The sequence below is a fragment of the Octopus bimaculoides genome, chromosome 9 (genome assembly GCF_046866305.1).
Source record: "Octopus bimaculoides isolate indiv1 chromosome 9, ASM4686630v1, whole genome shotgun sequence".
In the NCBI taxonomy this organism is placed as follows: Eukaryota; Metazoa; Mollusca; class Cephalopoda; order Octopoda; family Octopodidae; genus Octopus; species Octopus bimaculoides.
In genome coordinates this window covers 60,444,075-60,469,074 of record NC_142936.1, presented here as the reverse complement: position 1 = coordinate 60,469,074, position 25,000 = coordinate 60,444,075, and the positions used below count along the sequence as shown (strand labels likewise).

General features: G+C 33.6%; 3 protein-coding genes across 5 annotated transcripts in view; 2 read left to right on the top strand and 1 right to left on the bottom strand.

Annotated features, from left to right (window-relative positions):
* Positions 1-12,249, top strand: part of LOC106871030 (putative peptidylglycine alpha-hydroxylating monooxygenase 1) — a 60,611-nt gene extending 48,362 nt beyond the window's left edge. For both annotated transcript variants that reach the window (XM_052970708.2, XM_089357588.1), the window contains exons 5-12: positions 1,932-2,003; positions 4,837-4,894; positions 4,988-5,052; positions 5,649-5,729; positions 5,931-6,007; positions 8,233-8,286; positions 10,014-10,063; positions 11,918-12,249. In XM_052970708.2, coding sequence (XP_052826668.1) covers positions 1,932-2,003; positions 4,837-4,894; positions 4,988-5,052; positions 5,649-5,729; positions 5,931-6,007; positions 8,233-8,286; positions 10,014-10,063; positions 11,918-12,140 — 680 coding nt within the window. In that variant the 3' untranslated portion in view covers positions 12,141-12,249. The remainder of the gene's footprint in view (positions 1-1,931; positions 2,004-4,836; positions 4,895-4,987; positions 5,053-5,648; positions 5,730-5,930; positions 6,008-8,232; positions 8,287-10,013; positions 10,064-11,917) is intronic.
* The window catches only part of LOC128248729 (uncharacterized), a 39,580-nt gene extending 19,357 nt beyond the window's left edge, over positions 1-20,223 (bottom strand). The window contains exon 1 of the mRNA XM_089357589.1: positions 19,942-20,223. Within this exon, the coding sequence (XP_089213715.1) occupies positions 19,942-20,121 (180 nt within the window). The 5' untranslated portion in view covers positions 20,122-20,223. The remainder of the gene's footprint in view (positions 1-19,941) is intronic.
* Positions 20,224-20,806: 583 nt separating this feature from the next.
* The window catches only part of LOC106871029 (polypeptide N-acetylgalactosaminyltransferase 13), a 35,335-nt gene continuing 31,141 nt past the window's right edge, over positions 20,807-25,000 (top strand). The window contains exon 1 of one of the 2 annotated variants that reach the window (XM_014917287.3): positions 20,807-21,072. The gene's annotated coding sequence lies outside the window, so the exon portion shown is untranslated. Of the gene's footprint in view, positions 21,073-23,965 lie in introns of those variants that run through there. The other variant, XM_089357586.1, reaches the window with a different exon arrangement.

Sequence of the window (25,000 nt, the reverse complement as noted above, 5' to 3'; positions counted from 1 at the left end):
TATTTAGTAGTGTCGAGGATTTGTGTGTATATATATATATATATATATATATATATATACACACACACAAATGTATATTCTCTCTCTCACACACACACATACATAATATATATATATATATATATATACACATATATAAATATATATATATATATATATATATATATATATATATATATATATATATATATATATGCACACTGGTGTATATTCTTCTCACATACACTTAACTATTTTTAAAAACCCGAGACAAATACATACAATATGACCGAGAGAGAAAGATTGAAGTATGTCGAATGGATAGAGGTTCAAACGTTATTTATCGTTACATAACTGCGAAAATGAACGTTTTATTTTGCAGTTGCATCTTATAACTCTTTCGGGGTACCTGTTTACAAGTGTATCTTCACTCCTTATAATGCATAGAACTTCTTCGGAATAGAGACTGCAAGAACTTGAGAACGTATTATATGGATATGCGTTTCTATGATCGTTTATGTGATGTTGTATTGCACTCTGCCTTCCTTAAGTCTCCAGGACAGGTCTGGAGACTTAAGGAATGTTTTTAAATTAATGTTTTTAAATGGTTCAATATGTTTCAATATCGACTTTTGAAGGAATCTACAGTCACCAACATATACAAATGCACATATGTGCTTATACAATAACTATATCTATGTATTTATTTGTAAATTTATATAGGAAGTGTATGTCAGCATATACTATTGCGTCTAGCCACCTTAACGATTTTATAATTTTCCCATTTCCATTTTACTGAATCAGCTATTGATACCTATGGTAAATATTATGAATACTGACAAGTGGAATTCAGTTTCACCACGAGCAACAGACTAGCATCTCTAATGAGCATTAATTTCATGCGAAATTGGCGTACCAATCTGATGATTTTGCATGCTATGGGGAGGTTGTCTCCCTTGTCAGTACATAGGACTATACTTGTTCATGGCTAAAGAGTCTTTGAGTCTTATTTCTAGCAATGCTGGTGCTGCCATACACCCTTAGTCACTTTTAATGACGTTGAGTTTTTTTTCCATATACAAATGTTCACGTTTATATACTAATATATTCTCTCCAGTATTATATTTGGTCGTATACGCACGTGGTTGAGGTGAATGAATTAGATGTAGCATGTATATAAATGTGAATATTTGTATATGCGCTTGTGAATGCGGGTTATTCGTATGGGTATGTATAAATGTTTATAATTATGTACAATGTGTTATACTATACTGATGACGGTAAAGAGATTTTGCATCTCCAAACTAGAAATTGACCTATAGTTAAACCGTTTAAAAAATCTTTGTTTACGTTCCTCGCTTTCAACCCGTGCTAATGGGGTAAATAATTTAGTTCTTAGAGCCAGTTGGCGTCTATTCCTAGCATGTGGCACTACTGATTAAAACCTTTATCATTTTACGTTATTATATTATCTTTCTCTCCTGATACTGTGCTAGTTAGGATATATGTGGGAAGTATAGGTGTGCTTGTATGGATTAATACATGTATACATATATACATGCATACACACACACACACACACACACACACACATGTACACACAAAATCTTGTAATTTTCTTTCATTTCTTAGTGTCTCTGTCTCTCTTTCTCTATCTACCTGTATATGTGTGTGTGTGTGTGTATATCTATCTATCTATCTATCTATCTATCTATCTATCTATCTATCTATCTATCTATCTATCTATCTATCTATCTATCTATATATATATATATATATATATATATATATATATATATATATATATATATATATATATATATATATATGTATGTATGTATGTATGTATGTATCATAACCCCAACTTGAAAATTATTTTATTTTAATTGATCTAATCTATGCCTCAAATGTTTTTGTAATTTGCATATTTTTATCAATATGTTTGCAATAAGAATTCGCAATCCCAGTAGGATCTAAGAAGCGGTACCTTGTTGTGCAGGTCCACGCTCCACCAAATATGACACGTGAGTATTATCGTCATCTCTATACACACAAAGCATTCATTACAGATATATACAACGATATCAGCATTTAATTTGTACTTCATTTTATCTATCCAAGTGATGAAATGCCAGGTTAGCCTCGGCATGGTTTGAAGTCAAAATATAAAGTATTGTAACTTAATGTTGCTGACATTTTGTCTGGAATTGTTCCATTTAATAGCGGCGGCTTCTTTAACAAAATAAAAGCCTTTCTATCTGATGTTCTTTATTCTCTGTTGTATTTCCTTAGCCTGAAATCAAGTTTGAGGAAATACATACTGTAACGGTCTGTTCCACAGCATGCATTTGTCGAGGGTATCATGGATACTTTTACCGACTTTCTTCATTGTAGTAATTCTTTCTTTCTGAAATTCCCTAATTTCTGTATTTCTTCAGTGGAACAAATTTTAACGAATATATGAAACAAAACTGCATGTCACAACATGTGTTCAGTGAATCACGTTAACTGTCACTAGTGTTGTCACCTGGTGCATCTATTCTACATCATTACTACTGATTGTATGAAATTGTAAGGAATATGGATGTGCAATATGTTCCTCATGATACTTTTATCATCTCTTATACCAGAAGTGTAAATATCGTCCGGCTTGGTTGTATTATAACCTAAATAGTTAAATAGAAAGTGTACTTTCAAAGCCTGGTCAAGTGTGGTTTTTAATTAGACAGTGATAGATAAGAAAAAAAACTTAACTTATGACGTTAAACAAAAAAGGCTTACATGTGTGTATTGATTAAATAGCGTTAAATGGATGCTCTCGAATTAACGTTCACAGTGAACTTCTCACGATGTTAGAGAGGATAGGTTTAAGTAAATAGAAAAGATTATATGCGGAGAGATACGATAAATTGATTTATCCTTCAAATTAAGCGGTTATTGTTATCTAAGGTAAGTTGAAATGCAAACTGAAGAGTTATCTATACCTTGAAATGATAAAGAATTACAGCTGTTGCTGTTACTTGGTTTCTTTTGGTACTACATCAAGTGGATTCTTTCTCATATTTAAAAAAATAAACAGTGAAATATTTCTCTTACTAAAAATATATCAGTTCTGTAAAGATCATCAACACCATCCATAATGGTTTGCTTTCCCCTCTGACAAAAATTATACTAGTCAAGAAACAATTTTCATAGCATTGCTAGAAGGATGCAGATCAGGTGTATTTTTCATAACATCCTTAAATAATACCGAAAAAAATTTAACACTTACCATATTGACAAAAGAGAAGCATATTTATACAATTACGGAAGCTATAAAAATCTTTCTTCCCAAAACATAGTTTACTGAGACATCAAATATTCATTTCACTCATGTTTGACTATGAAAACCGTGGTAAAAAAAGTATAAACGTCCTATGCCATAGTGTTATGTCTCAAGCTACTGCTATCTAGCACCTTCGGATGATCTCTACTCAACCGCTACTCGACTGCTCCTCGTCAGCTACTCAACCCTACCACGGCCAGACTACCTCTATTTATATGTCTTAGGCGATCCTACTTCTTCGCTTGGGGGGTTTCGACACAACACATAGAACAGAGGTTTCTTCCCTAACACTATAAACTTTACATTTGGCTCGGAGAATAGTTACTCACCATCTACCATACAATATTATAATACATACTACTATTTAAACTGCTATGAATTTAAAATTAATACATAATTCTTTAGTACACTTGAGTGTAAGAAGTCTTCCTTTGATAAAAGTACGTAATCTCTTTTCTCTCTAAGAATTACGCCCAGTTTGCTCCAATTACTACTTAAGGAATAAAATTAAACGTAACTTATATCATCCAAAAGATATTTCTTTCATAAAAGCTATCCATACGTTTGTATACTTATCAACGAACTCAAGAACTATTTCTTTGTTCTAACTAATCAAATATGTTGCTTGTATTTCTCGTTTTCCATTCGTCAATCAATGCAGTGATATCAAGGCTTCTATTATTAGCAAGTGCCTTATTCATCACTTATTTTATTCGAAAGTAGCACCAAGGAGTGGGCTGTTCCGTGTTCAGCAAGTTGAAACAATCCCTAAATAGCCGTTTCTACTTAACGGATGATGTCACATAGACTTTTTGATGACTCGTAATGCCAAAATTATAATGGTCTTATCTGAAACTGCATTAAATTAGCCAATGAAAGTTAAAGAAAGTTAAATCATTCACAATGGGGTATCTTGTTGCCCGATACTCTACATTCTGTACAGTTATTGCAATGTTCAGTAAAATCTTTTACAGCATACGACAGATTCTTCTAATTTTCTAGAAGATTTCTTTCAGATCACCTCTCTTGACTCTCCGAATCTGAAACGGTTTATTTGTGTTGTCAAATATGTATAATTCAAAATGTGAATCGGCGACATGGTTTCAAACAAGTGACCTAAACTCCTGCGGATGCAACGAGCCCGAATTATACTGGATATTCGTTATGTACGGCTAATCCTAATTGAGATAATTGCAAAATGGATAAAAACCACTTAATGCCTACATCCACTATACCTAATCTTTCTTTGGAGAACCCTGAACAATTTGTAAATCGGTTGTGCATTTGTTTGTAAATTTTATTTTAAGTAAAAGTATTGCAATATTTTGATCGGTTGCATTATAGCCCTTGTGTAGTTATATACCAATGTAGACTTAAAGATTGATATACTCTTGTAATTGTTTAGGGTACAAATAAGCATACAAGACATACCTTAATATGCTCGATAAATGATAACAATGGTAATATTCAAATGCATATCTCATTTTCATAAAACTGTGGGCTGTATTCTGAAATTTCTTTTCATTTTCGAGTTGAAAGTACCTCGTCCTTTAATAGCACTGGAATTCGGATCGGACTCACTGACAGAAAGTAAGTTTGGCAATGTAATGTTTTTACACAAACAAATAACATTTCCTTATATTTAACATGAGAATATCATAAAATATATTATTTCATTTCTAGACCTACCTATCGGTCAGATATAGCCATTTATGGCATTATCGGATATATTCCTGCTAATACAAAAGGTAAGAATTCTATGACATTAATTTTGTGCATGTTCGAACATTTACAATCACATTACATTTATAATGTTTTAGGAACATTTGTTAAAATTATCAAAAGAACCAATTTTTATTTACACTATTGAATAAAATGTGTTATATAAGCAATATATTTTAGGAATACTAGTAGTCATCTTCAGAGAAATCTCTGATCTATTTGGATGTGAAGCACATCTGAAGAACCGAATGTTTTTAACAATGTTATTTCAGATAGATCACATTGTAGTATCTTGACACAAAACAACATAGCATCATATCTCGATATACTTGCAAATAGTTGATATATAAACAGTCACCCCCACCTTTTTTTTTTTTTTTATCTAAGTGGTGTGGAGAGTCACAGTCACTTCCCGGTTCAACCTCACCATATTGTCCTTGCGTGTACTATGGTTATGAATACGAATACAGTGTGTATCTTGTAGCGGGTTGTAAATACTCGAACATCAGTTGCAAATCTGGCATCCTAACTATTCAACTATTTTTGATCATGTGTATCTAGGTAACAAATAATATCTATAATCTTTCAGAATGAATTTAAAGAATTCTTTTTCGTTTTATAGACTTCACAGCAGACGCATTTTGTCGATGGCCATTTGACAATACGCTACTGCATGGTTTATCTATCCATTCTCACAAAATGGGTAAGTGTTGATTATAAACAATGATCCTCTATGTCGAGAAAGCTTTTAATAAACTGGCTATTTAAATTTTTTTTAAAATCATAAAACCGAGTTTTTATTAGCAGACTTGATTTTGATTTTGTAACGACATTAATAAAAGTGATATTTTGACATCCACTTAGAATATTTTTCAAATATGTATTTTTGTACTATTTGTTTTAGCTACAGCAATCACTGGTTATATTTATCGAAATAACCAGTTCATCGAGCTACTCCGAGCAGACCCCTCTTACCCAGAAGTAAGTCACACACATTCCAAAATAACTATATGTTAAATTGCATATGGCATTTAAAGTACGGTTAATATACGCCGTCAACATTTAATATGCATTCGTACATGCCCTCACCATCTTCATCATGTTCATCATCATCATCATTATGAGTAACACTGAGTGTATATGTGTGTGTGCGTGTGTGTGTGTGTGTAATATGTATATATATATATATACATATATATATATATATATGTGTGTGTGAGTAAAAATAAATACAAAAAAGGGGTTTTGTATGATTGTGTATAGAGGAATATATATATTATTTAAAAGAGTTCCAACTCTGTCTGTTTTTTTATGTTTTATTTATATTCTTGTAAAATTAATGTGGGATATAGAATATGGAATATACAATATATAATATAAAAATGGATGGTACAATGAAATGAAGTATTGAATGTCTTATTGAATATATGGAATATGTCTTATTGAATATATGAAATATTGAGTGTTCAGTATAAAGGATTAAATATATAAAGGATTATATATATAAGTTAAAAAAAAGACAAAAAACAATAACAAAAAACAACAACGTGAGGACGTGATACGGATAGTGTTACTAGACACTCGGGAAAGGAAAGAGAGATGCATGTAGCATGTATATATGTATGTATATGTATGTATGTATGTTTGCATGTATGTATGTTTGCATGTATGTATGTTTGCATGTATGTATGTTTGCATGTATGTATGTAAAATTTGTGGTGTAGAAACTTCAAACGCTAACAATTCAGAACTTTTTTACTTTCTCTCTTGAAAAAGTTTATAGTTTAACTTCATCAACGGTTGCTTCACTTGTTGGGAGATGGAAAGAGCACTTTGATGAGTTACTCAATAGACCCGCCGAAGTTAACCTCTTTGTTCTTGATAATATACCAGAAAGACCAACAAAACCTTTTTTAGTCGAGGTTCTAAACCTGGCTGAAATAAAAGCGGCTATCGTGAAATTGAACAATGGAAAAGCCCCTGGTATGTTTGGGTTAGGTGCAGAAATATATAAATATGGTGGTGAATACCTCTGTACAATGTTGACAGGCGTGATTCAGAGGATTTGGCACAGCGAAGTGGTCCCTCAGGATTGGCGTGATGCGATTATGGAGATACTCTATAAATCGAAAGGCGGAAAGAATGTCTGCGATAGTTTTCGTGGCATCTGTCTGTTAGCTGTGACTGGAAACATACTTTGTAGGTTAATACTGGGTGGATTGCATCTGCACATTGGTAATGAGGTTTTACCAGAATTACAATGAGGGTTTAGAGGCGATAAGAGTACTAGGAATATGATATTTTCAGCTAGATGGCTACAAGGAACGTGCATCGAACAAGATATGAAGATCTGGATTTATATTAAGTTTTTATTGATCTGACAAAGGCGTTTCATTCTGTAGAATTGGGAGAAGAGCAGTTAAAAATGCCCTTGTTTTATTTAAAAACAACGGCCATTCAACTCGCATGGAGTTTGGTTTTTTAAACTACTCTTCTCTCTCTCTCTCTCTCTCTCTCTCTCTCTGTATATATATATATATATATATATGTATGTATATATTGGAATGTTTGGAGGTGATGTACAGGAGTTATATATTCGAAAAAATGATAATCAGGTACTCAGATGTCTGGATGGTTGTATATTTACAGATTTTTATTCATATGTCACATGTTTTGTAAATTAGCGCTTTCACCTAGTCTAGTAGGGTTTTAAAATTTTGATTTCACCTTGGGAGGCTGTCTCTTTTTATAGTGTTATTGAATTCTAGGTAACACATTCAATAACGCTATAAAAAGAGACAGCCTCCCAAGTTGAAATCAAAATTTGAAAACCCTACAAGACCAGGTGAAAGCGCTAATTTACAAAACATGTGACATATGAATAAAAATCTGTAAATATACAACCATCCAGACATCTGAGTACCTGATTATTATTTTTTGTAATATATATATATATATATATATATATATATATATATATATATATATATATATATATATGCATATATATCTTTGCCGCTATCGGCCGAGCAACAGATTAGAAGCGTGTTCGAATATGAATGAAGAAGCATGACTTCTCTCACTTTTAATATTTTAAAATGTGTATGTATGTATGTATGTATGTATATATTTACACACATAGAACTAATCGTCCATCTATCCTGAATCATATTTGCTATATGTTTTACTTTACATTTACTTTCTAGGTAACGATCGACATTTCTTCTCGGAATATAACATTACAAAGCACCGATATTTTGGTAAGCAATCAGTTATGTTTGTCTTCCTGTTGAAGTAAATAATTTAAAAATAACAGCAGACAGTCAGTGTTTAGATATACTTTCTTTGTAGCAACTGCGGTTTCACCAGACATTGCATAGGAGCTGTAAAAGTATTCTTCTGCTAATATTTCGATATAATTTTTTTTTATATTTCTAATATTAAAGCAGTCCATCAATTTTTAGTGAGTTATGTCCTTCCCTGTTCAATCACGACAATGAAGTCTGAAAAATGCCGCAAAGTTGATTTGTTACTTAGAGAAATGATTGTCTTTTATCCCATTTTGTTCTTATCTCAGTTAAATCACAACTGGTTGGCTAAAATTTTCTTCCTTTTGCAATTGTTTTTGCTGTTTAACACTTGATGAGCCATGACTAATAAAGCTTAATGATAAAATGGCAATTTTAGTCTTGACCATTCAATTCTTTAAGCTTATCCAGTTATTTAATATGTCCTCCTCTTGTTTGAAGGTATTGGTGTTATTTCAGATTATGAAATAACACTATATGCATCCACTTCAGTGCTCAACTGATACTTATTTTAACGACCCCGAAAGGATGATGGGCAGTGTCGACCTCGGTGAAATATGATCGTAAAAACGGACGAAATGCTGCTAAGCATTTTTCCAGCGTGCTAACGATTCTGCCTGCTCGCCGCCATAAGTAGCAGAAATATATTAATGATTATTGAATGGCTTATACTATCCTTGTACAATAATCTCGAATCAACAAGGGAGTCTTTATATCTCCAATTCTAATTTTAATTTTCTATTTAGTTTTATTTATTTCAATCACAAAATTTCAGTAAATCGTATAGATATATGTATACATACACATCTATGCAGCTAGTTAGAAAGATAGATGATAAATAGATTGCATAAATGTCCTCATGCTTTGCGTGTGTGTGTGTGTGTTTGTGTGTGTGTGTGTGTGTGTGTGTGCGTGTGCGTGCGCGTGCGCGTGTACGTTTATGTGCTTTGCATATATGTGTGTGAATTATAGTACATTGCTTGATAAATCATTTATTCTCTTGCGTTATTAGAATGAAAGATGAAGAGTCATAAACTTGTAATATGGCCAGCCTCTTCCAAGGCGCGCGCAACCACACCAACGCAAAGAACTAACCCCAGAAAAAATCTATGCATAAACGTTTAACCATTCACACCTTTCACAGAATCCACATCATACACATACGCAATCGCACACACACACACACACACACACACACACACACACACACACACATACACACATATACACATATATATATGTGTGTATGTATACATGTATATATATATATATACACACACACATGTATGTATGCATGCATGTATGTACATATACAGTAATCCCTCCCCATATCATGGTTCACCTATCGCGGTTTATTATTGAAGCTTACGTTAATTACTTCGTGGTGTTGTTTTGTATTTATAATAAGATAAATATATGCAAATTATAAAAATAATACTAATAAAAAATATACAGTACTGTTTCTACTTCGCAGATTTTCACCTATCGCGGTGGATTTTGGAACGTAACACCCGCAATAGTCGAGGGATTACTGTACACTTGTATATTGCCAAAAAGTGAACACGAAATATGAGCATAGAAATTCAAGTATTATCTCTATCATAATGCGTTGTTTTTTCAGAGAAAACTATTATTTATGAACTTCAAAATATCTAACGCATAATTATCATTTATTGCAGATAATGCGCTGTACATTAACCAACCCGAATAGATGGGATGTTAATTTTGGGTAAGTATCCCACATAACACTATATAAAATCTAACTGTTGGAACAATAACCTGTTTATTGTTACAGGATTTTGATAATACTATAATTTGAAATGTGGAGGCGCGTGGCTTGATGGTTAGGGTGTCAGCATCATGATCGTAAGATTGTGGTTTCGATTCCTGAACCGGGCGACGCATAGTGTTCTTGAGCAAAACACTTCATTTCACGTTGCTCCAGTCCACTCAGCTGGCAAAAATGAGTAACGCTGCGATAGACTGGTGTCCCGTCCAGCCGGGGAACACATACGCCATTGAAACCGGGAAACCGAGCCCATGATCCTGGATAGGTTTTAAAAGGGCGCATTTATTTTTCTTTATTATAATTTGAAATATTACGAATTGACAATTGAAGTAAGTTATATAAGGTATTGGTTTTCGTTTTTCCAGTTAACTAAATGCTGGATATGGTGTATAAATCTGCCAGAGTTCTAACATACAATGCAGATTGGAACAACTTAGAGCTATTCACCAAAAAGTGGTACCTTATGGTTAATGAATGTAATTATTTTAGTGCGGTTACAGTCTAAAGAATCTAATAGAAATACAATGCTAATAAAATATCTCAAACAAAGGTGAATCATGGTAATGGACGACCCTCTGAGACAGAATGGTGGCGAATTATCCACTCACCCATGAATGAAACTGGATTATAATAATCTTTGGATTATGTAAAATTTAGTATATTGTTGCTATATTGTGTTAAATTTTGTTAAAACTTTCTAACTATATTATTGTAGCTTATTTTATTTTTAAATTTTAACTACATTCGTTTTGAATCATATCCAGAAGCTGACATTTGTGAAAGAATTTACTTATCATCATGTGACTAAATCAACAAATCTTTTGCTAATGACTTAAGTGAGAGGCGGGATTGCAAACCACGCAGTCATGAATAGTGAAAGCATCGTTCCGATACCTTCACTTGTTTGCTGCTAGGCAGCTGCATTTATTCAATTTTTATTGATAAAATGATGATAAAATGATGATAAAATGATGTTAATCGAGTTAACAATTGCTGTAGGAGAAACTATGAATATCATCATGTGTAGCAGACATTCACTGAACAAGTTAACTGAAATACCTTTGTTTTCATTAATTTGTTTAGTACTACAATTAAAACAGAAATATTATTCATTTATTAGATAATTAGACATATATGATCAGTACCAGATCATATATGTTATAATCATTATCGCATTAACTGTAATACATTTAATCCAGTAATGATATCATTATTGACGACATAGATTCCATATAGTAGCATAATCTACAACATGTATAATCGATTAGATTATGAGAAGTGTATAATTGATTACGTCAATATCGGTACGTGATTCATGTTTTAATTCTGGATCATTGAAGGGCAAACTAAAGAACATAGAAATTTCCATCTTGGCATTTTTCAAGCTTTTTAAGTACGTTTTCTCATGGAATATGAATATAAATTTAAGTGGAATGCATTAAAACCACCTCGGCAAATAAGCAATTATTAAAGCGAAACATGAAAATAAGATATATATTGAGATTACACAAAATTCTTAATCTTTACCATAATTGAAGGCTGCAAGCTGGCAGAATCGTTAGCACGCCGGGGAAAATGCTTAGCGGCATTTCGTCCGTCTTTACGTACTGAGTTCAAATTCCATTGAGTTCGACTTTGCCTTTCATCCTTCTCGGGTCGATAAAATAAGTAGGGGGTCGAATGTAATCAACTCACCCATTCCCCGGAACTACGGGCCTAGTGCCAAAATTTGAAATTAATCTTTACTATAATTATTTATTGTCAGTCGTTTATAATTTGTACTTTCTATTTTAGTAACGGCCATTCGGACGAAATGTGTGACATGTATTTCTTGTACGGTATCAAATTCGATGCTTACAAGAAACAGAAACACGTCGTTTGTCCTGGAGACGCCCAGAAATCAAGTTTGTATAACATTTTCGCACGTCTACCACAAGAATCAACACTTCCAGATAAAGAGGGCTATAAAAAGTTGTTATCGCCTTTTAATGTTACGAAAACTGCGTATAGGTACTAGAATGCATTTTTTTAGTAACATGGAAAAGGTAGATGAAAAACAATTTACGAAATGACTATAGTGAGTAGTTTCACGAAGAAATAAATGAGAATTTGTGTAAAAATAAAAATAGTTTGTCTTTTTTGCTAATGCCATCTTTATATACTAAAAGCTTAAAATTGTTGGAATATATTCTCATTGCATAATTCAGTTAACCATGAGAACAACAAATATATTTTGAAGTTTTGATATCTATTTATAACGGTAAGTAAGGGAAATAGAGCTACGTTTCCTGTCCAAAAGCACACCAACTTTAAAAGCTCGACACATGAGCTGACACAACAAAACATTTTCTCAATAGTTTTGTTTAGAGTTGATTTCCAAGACACTAATTACACTAAGTTCCTGGAAGAAAAGCAGAGTTTTAAAATGTAGATAAAAAAATTCAATAATTTTCGAGCGTGTTCAAATATTTACACCGATAAGATATCCAGACCATTAAACATGCATAAGTCTTCAACAAATGATATTTTTGCAGCAATTCGTATTTCACAAAATTACTTTAAGCGATTGAGCATAGTGGAGCAGTAGCTAAACTACTGCTGGCAATCTGAACTGCGACATGCCACTCCTTGTTTGAAGTCATTCATTTCATTAATTGTTTCTAGGAGAAAACACTGCAACATCATACAACCTTCCATTTCATTCTTCTAAAATATACAGTATACATGGGTTAAAAGGAAGCAAATATTTTATGCATTACGCTATGAATGAGCACAAGAACTTTTAAGGAGACAAAATAAGTTAAAATGTTCTACAAACTGTTCGTGGCCCGCTAGATTTGTATGGTAAAGCCGAATACTTCACTGTACAAGTCTCAGCTTTGAGTGATGATGATCATACTGGGATGTATATACTGTAGTATTGCGGTGTTTATATTGTGATGGGCTGTGTTCTATATATTGTGGAGGACAACGGTGTATTGTTGTGTATACGTACGCCACTATTTCAGTGAATAATTTATTCCTTTCAACATTGCTTCATTGGGAACGTACACAGAGATCCCACCACATCTTCCACTCCTCAAATACACCGAAAATGTCCTCTATACTCTCGAGTATTGTAATTTACATCATATATTATAGTATATATACTGCAGAATATTGGATAGTACATGGTGTGTATAATGTGGTTATAAACCGTTATGTAAGAAACTACATATAATATAGTGTATTGCGTATATATTTTGTGATGCATATAAGGCAAATATGATTGTGTATATACCAAATAACGGCTCAGGGAGGGTGCTAGTAATGACGACCCAGTATGTTGTACGGTTCGGTAAGGATGTAAAGATAAAAGTATATATCACTTTATACTGTGTTGAAGTTAGATGTATAAACTGTTGTATCATGGTTTGGTGAAGTGTGATATACAGTGGTGTTGTTTATTGACAGTAAAGTGGCCTATTGCATTGTATATATTGTGATGTACAGATGAGGTTGTATTGCAATTTGTGTAGTATTAAAAAATCTTTAGACTGCAGGTATTGCAGAAGCGGTTAAAAGCTTCCAGATGCTGCGGGTAATTTTCTTACAGTTTGCGTGTACCCAATAAGTTAGTAAACGATATAAATGATTATTTATTGTTGTTCGGGTATTATGAAGATACTGACATAGTTTGCTCAAATGCAAATATTATATTATAACCGATTCTAGATCTCGCTTGTTTACACTCAAGGTCTTGATCGAGTAAACACACCTTTATAATTATTTCAGCCGTACCTTTATTTGCTTTTAAGGTCAAGTAAGACTGCGTCTTCTATCATACCTTACTTAAGATCGTAGGGACTTTTGTTGCTTTTCTCGCAGGTCAAGCTTTCCTATGGATCAGCATGCTTGTGCCTTCCTAACTTTTCTTTGTGAATGTTTAAATTTAATAGATATAAATATATCTGTTCATATCTATAGATATGAATAGATATATTCATATCTATTCATATGATATGAACATGAATCTGAACATGAATTGTTTAATACTAAATGAACGTAATATAGTTTATATTAAGTATTTATTAAAGACAAATGGAGGTGAATATAAATGAATTCCAGATTCCGAAACTTATTATAACCCCTTATGTTTACACTTAGTTCCAAATCTAAAAATGTATTCTTTCTAAACTTTTGAAAAATCAATCGTTTATTTCAATCCTAGTTTAATTCAGTTATAAAGACGGATGAAGAGACATTTAGTCAAAATATTTAGGTAGTTATAGGCCAATTGCTTTATAATTCATCATTAGAGACGTTCATACCTCTCCCAAGACTATCAGAGAAGTAAGGAATGTGAAATAAATGCAATTAGGTGTGGAAGATGAGTCCTAGTTTCGATCACACTAACTATACTTCTTTCTCAACTTCATTAGGATCCAGTAAAATTAGATTCAAAATATATTTGTACATATATTTGTACTAATGCATTTAATGAATATAACAAATCGATATGAATTTTCTGTTTTATTGTAACATGCTTGATAAAAAGCGGCATATGTGTTCAAGCAAAAAGGAAAAAAAGAAAGAAAGAAATACTCAAAGAACCATTAGTTTCAAATTTAGGCACCAGGTCAGCAATTTCGAGGGAGGGGTTAATTCGATTACCTCGACCCCAGTGTTCAACTGATACTTATTTTATCGATGCCGAAAGGATGAAAGGCAAAGTCGACCTCGGTGGAATTTGAACACAGAATGTAAAGGCGGATGAAATGCCGCTAAACATTTTGCCAGGCGTGCTAACGATTCTGCTTGCTCACCGCCCTTAAATTAACTTCCATATTAACATGAATTTTAGACAAAAGAAGTAATCGAAATTACTGATGTCTATTGGGAATTTTTGTACTCACGAAGCGTTATCCAACCCAATAGAGTAGATAGATCCAATGTTTGCCTGTCTGTCTGTCTGTCGGCCTGCCTACTTGCCTGCCTGCCTGCCTGCCTACCTACCTACCTACCTACCTACCTACCTACCTACCCACATACATACCTACCTACCTACCTACCTACCTACCCACCTACCTACCTACCTATCTTACCTACTTACCTGCATATATACATGCATAGATACATGCATACAGCTAGGGCTTTCAGAATAAGAAATCGACCAGCTAACTCACGCATTACACATATAGTCAGTAGAAATATGGAAAACTTTTCTCAAGTTCTGAATGTGACGTAGTTTTTGTTATCTACATTCCAATGATGGAAATTCGTATTTTTGCTAGAAACCAGCTCCTTCCTTACAGGAAGTTTTCAAATATTTAAAAGTTGAAGAGAACACACATATCTACATGCATGTGCAAATGTATACATGAATATATATATATATATATATATATATACTAATATATACTTTTGTTATTTACACCACCTGTCCTCGTCTGTTGTTATTATTTGTATATTCTCCCATATATATATATATATATATATATATATATACATAATAACTTAAATAATATATAAATATATGCATATATCCATACATATATGTACATACCTACATCTATATGTATACATACATGCATATATGGATACAGGACATCACAAAAGACGTTAAACACAATGAGAAACGAAAACATAAAGACGAAGACAGAAAACGAACTTTCTTTTCGAACAACGAAAAAAACAAATAGAGGAACGAGACATGCAGCATAAAGAATATTTCCCTTCTTCAGTTGTCCCTGTTCCATCTACTCCGCGTTCCGAAGGCAAGGACAATACACGACTTCGTTGGAACAATCCTTCCCGCAAAAGCAAATTAATTAAATTTGGAATTTTTTGCGCAGAGTGAAAGTGTAAACAAGAACAGGACAGTGAGAACAAGACACTAAAAGACAGTAAAAACAAGACAGATCAGTGAAAACAAACGGTAAGGGCTGTTAGGCCAAGACGATAGAAAAATTATTATTTTGAACGCGAAGTTAGATGTGAATGAGAGAAAAAAAAAATTCACGTCTTCTATATAAGAAGGCAGAAAGTAGAAAGAAAGAATCCTTTTCGTCACGTGTCAGCGACGAGAGGGTCAAGGAGGAGGAGTGAGAGAGAGGGAACGGTGAAAGGAAGAGAAGAATAGGGGAGGGTTGGGAGAGAAAAACCGAAAGGATGAAGAACAAGAGAGGGTGAGAGATAGACAGGGAAGTGATAGTAATAGTAGTAGAGTGCGCAATATATATATATATATATATATATATATATATATATATATATATATGTTATCTCTCCGTTATTCCTCTCAGCCTTTTCTGTCGAAGAGCATAGGCTCGAAGCGTCTAAAACTTTTCCATTCTTTCCGACTATCAAATTAACATACCTGCTTGTTGTTCCATCACTTGCTTTCGTCTTTTGTTTTCTGTAAATTTGAACTATATATATATATATATATATATATATATATATATATATATATATATATATATATACGCACCACGTACGAACACACGCGCAAACTCACACGATGCATATGCAAATGTTTGTAGGCAGAAGCAGAAGAATTAGAACTCAATATTAAGAGTCTATATATTTTTCATAAGGGAATCAAGTCCTGAACATTTCGTGCATAGCCCTTACCAATGCAACTTAAATTTTGGGAATTAACTCTTTATATAGGTTTAAGTTTCTATTAATTTATAAGTTCTTCGAACAAAATACAAATACATACATGTGCAACTATATAGACATATTAGATATAGTGTATGTGAGGCCTTCCTTTTCTAGCAAAAAAAGAAGTGCAGTTATACATACAGCTGTATCTTGCCTGAAGATTGTTGTCATTAGAGATTTTAAGAAGCTTATATAAACTAAGGAAATACTTACTAACAAGAATTAGACAGAACCAGTCATTATTAGATTTATCATTTAAACTAGAAGGTGGGTCATACCATAAAAGTGCCTTTATTTTGGTGTTACCAGTATTAAGAGCTCTGTGTGGAGTAACGTATAATATGTATATATATATATATATATATATGTGTGTGTGTGTGTGTGTGTGTGTGTATGTACATATATATATGTACATTATATACCTGTATATATATATATATATATATATATATATATATATATATATATATATAAGTCAGTAAATAGTGGGGTTGTGTTAACCGCACGTGGAGAAATAATAGGAAAATGAAAAAAAGCCAGAATGCTGAACTGGAAGCATATTTTAATAAAGATTTTTTTCTAACCGGTTTTCATTGCGAAAAAGCAAATTATCAAGAAGAAGGAGAATGAAAATGTTTTTTTTACAAAGAAGTACAAAATGAAGAAAATAATATATAAAACAATAATATATAAAAAAATAAATATACCCATACATTATATTGTCTTTGAGCTTTTGTCGTTCAATAGTAGTTCATGTATAAACTGGTAGGAAAAATAAGGATGCATGAGAGTTGAGAGTTTTGTTAGGTTTAAAAAAAGGGTTAAAAGTTTGTGTTAAGCAGGAAATGTGGTGTCAAAACAAGAAGTGTGTATAAGGGGAGACAAGTGTTTTTAGTTGGAGTTATGAACTCTTTTTCAACAGGAAGTTTGTGTCTGTTCATAGAGAAATAAGGTCCTGTTGAAAAAGAGTTCATGACTCCAACTAAAAACACTTGTCTCCCCTTACACACACTTCCTGTTTTGACACCACATTTCCTGCTTAACACAAACTTTTAACCCTTTTTTTAAACCTAGCAAAACTCTCAACTCTCATGCATCCTTATTTTTCCTACCAGTTTATACATGAACTACTATTGAACTACAAAAGCTCAAAGACAATATAATGTATGGGTATATTTATTTTTTTATATATTATTGTTTTATATATTATTTTCTTCATTTTGTACTTCTTTGTAAAAAAACATTTTCATTCTCCTTCTTCTTGATAATTTGCTTTTTCGCAATGAAAACCGGTTAGAAAAAATCTTTATTAAAATATGCTTCCAGTTCAGCATTCTGGCTTTTTTTCATTTTCCTATATATATATATATATATATATATATATATATATATATATATATATATATATATATATATATATATATATACATATTTCTCACACCAACACCTGACCGCAAAACCATGGGTAGCCAACTCGATATGTCAAGTGATAATTATTCATAAATAAAAATACATCAATTTGCAACTCAGTCTCGAATACAATTCTTTTTATCATCTAAGGCAAAAGTGACAGAGGAGCTTCCACTCTCGGAAATATTTCAAAGACCAGCTGAAACGCCAGATTACTCAGACAAGGAGAATGCCTACAGGAGGAGAAGGAGTCGCAGCACAAAGGGAAATTCCATCCAGATCGCTCTAAGCAATTTTGTAAGCAACTGTGGCGGATGAGAAACGTCAAAGAAAAAAAACATCGCCACGTTAGTTCCCATATAACTTACATATTTCCCCCAACTACGCCGTATGCTGTCGCTCAAGGATCGGTTTACCACTTTCCTCATCATCTTCAGACATGAAAAATTGCCATCTTATATCACTCATCAGTGAACTTTCTCATTAGAGAAGCGCAGTGAAAGCAATGTTTTTGCTTTAGACGTCATCAAGGCTTCCAACACTATGTGAAATGTTAATCACCGATTGAAATTTTCCGCTTATCGAGATCCATCCATATCTCGTCTCTTTGATTGGTAACACGTATTGACTGAACGTTTTCTGTCCTACTCCGAATCAACTCCATCGTATCTCAGGATTTGTAATTGTCCATAATTTTCTTCTTTCAAATGAAGACCACTCGCCTGTAGATATGACCCTTAATTTTTTCCTAATCTTCCCCAGCTATACATTATCTGCAGACTATTCCAACTCAGATTCCATGAACGCAGGCCTCATAGGGGCTTTCTACTAGCTTTCTACTAGCAAAGATCCTCAACTACTACTTATATTAGATAAAAACCATCGCACTCCCCACCCCCAATTGTGAACACTTAACAGCTATAGTCCATGCAGCCCCTAAAAGGCTAGGCTTTATATCAGTGTTGATCTTAGCTAACGAAAGAACATCCTTTACTAAATCTGGGACCACATTTTTAAATGGCTGGCTATTGTCTGCTTTTCCAGAAATATTTCAGTCCCCAACAATCACTGATACTCTACAAATTTCAAATGAGATCCACAATAGAATACTGCACCCACATTTGAAACGTTGCAGCTACTAAATACACAGACATCCTAGACTGATTGGCATTACATCACTAATAGACACTCTCCAGTGTTTCTGACCAACAGGTGTCCATACTTTGTTTTCCCTATCGCATCTATAATGGCCTCTGTACCTCGGACCAAGCAGCAAAACAATTCTGCAAGCCAATCAATGTTGTCGGTTGAAATCTCACCCAATTAATAGGCTTCCACTGAAAGAAGGAAATGGATGTTGCCTAATGTAGTTCTCTATATGTTATCCCAGGGAAAAGTTGTGAATGTCAAAGATGGAATGTCCTTCATCATCGGCGTCTTCAACCGGGGCAAAACAACAACACACTGTATGAACGCTGAAACAGTTTTCGTCTTCGAATGCAAGATGAAGCGAATGATGATCTCATTTTAGCCATAAATGAGTGTTGATACTCTGAAACTATATAAGAAAGAGTAGTAGAAAAGTATAGTAAAACTATTGTTTATAAACCTTGCCGCATTTAAACAGAGACATGGATCTTAAAAAGTTAAATTTAAAATGAAATTAGAAATAGTAAACTGAAAGGAAATAAAAATTACATAAAAATCATTTTAAATAAGAGAAGATATAATAAAGAATCTTCTCGGACGAGAATACCCACTGAATTTAAGTATATTCCTTCAGAAAAGGTGAGTGAACCAGGAGGTGTCAAACGCTGAATTTCGTCGTCCACGCCGGTCATCAAGAGCTGTGACGCAAGGGTTGTATACGGTCGATCATTTCGCACGGTTTGGTTCGGAGTTGCCTTAATGGAGATGATCAGAGCGGGTGCCAGGCCCATTCGGAGCCGGCCGCGATCGACAGTGCTCTTCGGTCCGAGAGTCGGGTTGCTTAGGTACACAACCCAAAGCGGGTATAAGTTCTATCCAAGGTTAAACACGAGGACGGGTCTGACAGCCGACAAGTACCGTGAGGAAAAGTTGAAACGAACTTTGGAGAGAGACTTCAAGAGATCGTGAAAACGGTCAGGGATAAGCGGATAGGATCGCTCATCGAGACTGCGAGGAGATTCAGTCTGCTGCTACATGTCGAGGCGCCGTCATCGCCAACGACCACGCCAGTGGCGGACGCTCACTCCGGCAGGCGGCCTCTACCGCCTACTCAGCGCTCGTTTTCCGGGGTGCCGGCATGAGACGCACTTTAACGCCGGTCCGGCCTTGAGACCCACTCTCGGCGGGTCCGTAGGTGCGCGGCATCCGCAGGCTACAAGGCGATACCCTGCGCTGGTTTCCCTCGCAGGGGCTGGTCAGGATCCATGCACTACTCTCAGCTGGGCTGGTTGTCGAATATAGGCACGACTAACCGACGAGGACGGACTGCACTTCGCTTTTAGCTTTTGCTTTCTTTTTTCTAATACAGAAAAGTATGAAGAGAGAGAGAGAAATAAAGATCAGAAAAACGAAAAACAAATACATAAATAAATAAACAAATAAATAAATAAATAAAAGAATACAAAACAGAGCCCCGTGTAAGAAGCTATCTCCCTCCACTAAACAAAGAGCAGTTCGCATTCTGTAGCATATGCCTTCCCGCCTATGTCCAACAAATATATTTAGTAATCAAAACGTGGCAAATCGATATGAATTGATTGTTTTGTTGAAACATGTTGTATGTAGTATTCAAAGGCAAAATGTTATTTGTTCAGTGGAAGTTACAGTTTAAACGTCTATCAGTACTGTGTTAAGCCACATAAGGAATGAAAAATACCTAGAAAATTATGGAAACGTAGCAGGTATCAGTGCTTCTTTCATATTTTTTTTTTCTCATTCATTCCATTTATAAAATTAATTAATATAAAACTAAATAAGAATATTAACATGCAACATGAATGAAAGATAGTATTAGGTCAAAAGGCACTAGCTACACCGAGGGTAGTTAGAAGCACTGAGCTCTATATTAGAGTTTCACATACGTAATGTAGTGATAAGAAATAATGCATTTGAGTTCATAAAGCTGATTATTGGACCAATGATCTTTCTAAGGAATTTGCAATCTAAAAATCAACTAGTAAGGTAGATAACTCTTATAATAGAAGCCAATCTAAATTTTATGCAACTTTTATATATGGTACTATGGTACATACATGTAGAGAAATTTGAAAAGACAACACGAAACCGGTTATTTCTCAAAATACAATGTTTATATACCAAAAAGATTTTCTAACATTTTTCTAACATTTTTCTTACATTTTTCTGACATAATTTAAATATATACTTTAACCATGTAACACAAGCCTTCTGTAGTTTTTTCACTCTTATTATCTTTTATATATATATATATATATATAATATTAGGGACAAAATCCAAAATTACAGGTAAAAACTCAATTAAAATCAATTTATAAAAAATTAAAATTAAATTGAGCTTTATAGATTATAATATATAAAAATATATAGTTTTAGGGAAAAGAACCAAGTTTCAAGAACTCATCGATGAAAATCCACTATCACATATAGAAAAATTTATAATTAAAAGCACAATAAATGAGTATAATATAAAACAAAGTAAATATAAGATAAAGATAGTATCTTTATCTTATGATATTTACTTGTTGAAACTTGGTTCTTTTCCCTAAAACTATATATATATATATATATATATATATATATATATATATATATACATACATATATATTTAATATGTATTTAACGGTGGAACTTGAAGCAGACAGTCCAATAATTAATTACGTGTACAATATTCTTTTCTACTCTCGGTACAAGGCCCGAAATTTTGGGGAAGGGGGCCAGTCGATTAAAATGATCCCAGTACGCAATCCCGAAAGGACGAAAGGCAAAGTCGACCTCGGCGGAATTTGAACACAGAACGTAAAGACAGATGAAATACCACTAAGCATTTCGCCCAGCGTAGTAAAGTTTCTACCAGCTCGCCGCCTTTTGCGTGTACAATTTTGAGTTGAAAAAATAAAAAAACAAAACCCTTGAATGGATAAAGTTCGAAGGCGGTCCGTGTGTCTCAAACCCATATCATCTTACAATGTGACAGGTGCTGTAAACGTTATACCAAAGCAACGCTTCAAATTTTCTTCATCCACTTTAGTAGCTGTGTTCTTTACAGCAAGAATTGTGTGTGTGTGTGTGTGTGTGTGTGTGTGTGCGTGTATTTTTCAATTAAAGGACAACACAATACATGTTTTTAAGTGCTACTTATACTTTCATATGTTGAGAAATACCTATAATGACGAACTAGAAAAATTGAATAAGACATGTACTGTGTCCTTTAAATAAATAGTATTTTTCTCTCACCATAAGCAATAGTTGATATTTCTATCACAGAACATTATATATATATATATGCATCTGTTTGTATGGGTGAATGGGTGAGTATGTGAGTGTGGATGTGTATGTGCGCGCCCGAATGTGTAGAAAAGAACCTTTGTAAATAGATCCAATTTTATGATCACCGGTAATATGAAACCGACAAAATGTGGAATCTTAGACTTTAATAAATGACCTCCACTGTACATGTCAAGAAATCTTTTCTCGCATACATGAACAGAATCGTATACATACATACATACATACATACATACATACATACATATAAATGTATGTATGTATGTATGTATGTATGTATGTATGTATGTATGTATGTATTTAAGCATGTATGTACGTATGTATGTATGTACGCGCGTTGTCTTGTTTGATATTTCATATTTCAAGTAATGTTAGTGTTCATATTTAAACAGCTGGTATCTTAATATTTACATTTAAGATTGATCTTTTTAAATGGACACTCTACCATAATAATCTTTCAATCTCTTGTTCCTGTTTGTTTTATTTTTTGCTTCTTTTTTTTTACTTTTCACCATATGTATACGTGTGCGCGAGTGTCTGTTTGTGTATGTATATATAAATAGGTATATGTAAATATATGTATATGTATGTATATATATATATATATATATATATATATATATATATATATATATATACGTATACATAGATATATATACCTACATACATGCATATATATACATACACACATACGTACATACATACACACACATACATACATACATATACATACATACATGTACATATATAAATACATACATACATACATACATACATACATACATAGGTATGTCCATATACTTTAATCTTTTACCAGTTTCTCTCGCTTCATTTCATAAGTACAGATATAGATCCTTCAAGATTTTCGGTCAGTTTTAGCGATTCCAACATCTTCATGTTTTTGTGGAAGACTAAAAATAAATTTTAGTGAATATCTCAGATACTGCTGAAAACTTACATGTAAGATCCGTTTCTATCAAATAGATATAAGGAGTGTTTAGCCAACATGCTCATGGGCAAAGAGTACTCCTAAAATCTTATAAAACATAATGGGTGTATAATCGTGCAAATTGCGCCAAATGGATCATTCATTCTATGAGAACAAAGTATGTTTTTTGTGCCTAACAGGGATACTATAGCAGTATGGCTAGAACTTACCCAAGTTTATTAATGGAACTGTAAGCGTGCTTAGAGAGGGAAGAGACTGTGTTGATTGGATGATAAGAATGAAACTTGTTTCATCGAGCAGACATTTGTGAAGATACATGTGAAGTAAGGGAGGGAGAGTTCGCTATGTACATGGGTGTACATGTGTGATAGTGCGTGTTTGCGTGTGTGTATTTGTGTGTGTTTGTGTATGCCTCTGTATGTGTGTGTGTGTGTGTGTGTGTGTGTGTGTATCAGTGTGAGTGTGCGGAAATTTTAAATTTGGTGGAGTAGAATTGTGAAGGCGAGTGACCTAGTGTTTAGAGTGTTTATAATGATTATAATGTCATAATGAACGTGGGTTCAATTCCCAAACCAGTACAGCATGTGTATGCATGTCAGTGTGTGCGTGTTTGTGTGTTAGTCTGTGCGTGCTTGCATGTTATATATTCTTGTATATTAGCTTTCTGCACGCACACACACACACACACACACACACACACACACACACACAACACATACATAAAAACACAAATACAGACACGCAAACACATGAATATGCAGAATACATACACACAAATGTACACACATACATACATAAATACATGCATACACACACATGCATACATACATACATACATACATGCATGTATATGCACACACACGCACACAAACAAACAAAAAGGAACGCAGTGTGAATAACGAACAGAGTCAAAACTATTGAAAAGGTTGCAAGACGCAACGAAAATTTTAGATAAATAAAGAAGGAAATATGTGGAAATTTTACCGGTGAGTGTGTTAAATTATAAGGCACTAAAAGAGAATGACTCTCCCCAGACACAGCAGCTTTCTGTACGTTATTCTTTCCCTTTTTAGTGGCACCACCCCTCTAGCTCCAGGATTTCTCGTACATTAATCCATCCATACATATAAATATAGTTACCCTTACACGCCCACATTCACACATATACAAATACACACACATGTATGCATATAAATAGATGAACGTACGCACAAACACTTACCCAATGGGTATACGTGCAATTATGTAAGTAAATAAATGCAGGCGCGCGCATCTCTGCGTATGCTTACAAGATTCTTACTTTGTGGACATGTAGAAGTACGCACACACACACACACACACACATACACACACATACATACACACACACGCACGCACGCACGCACGCACACACACT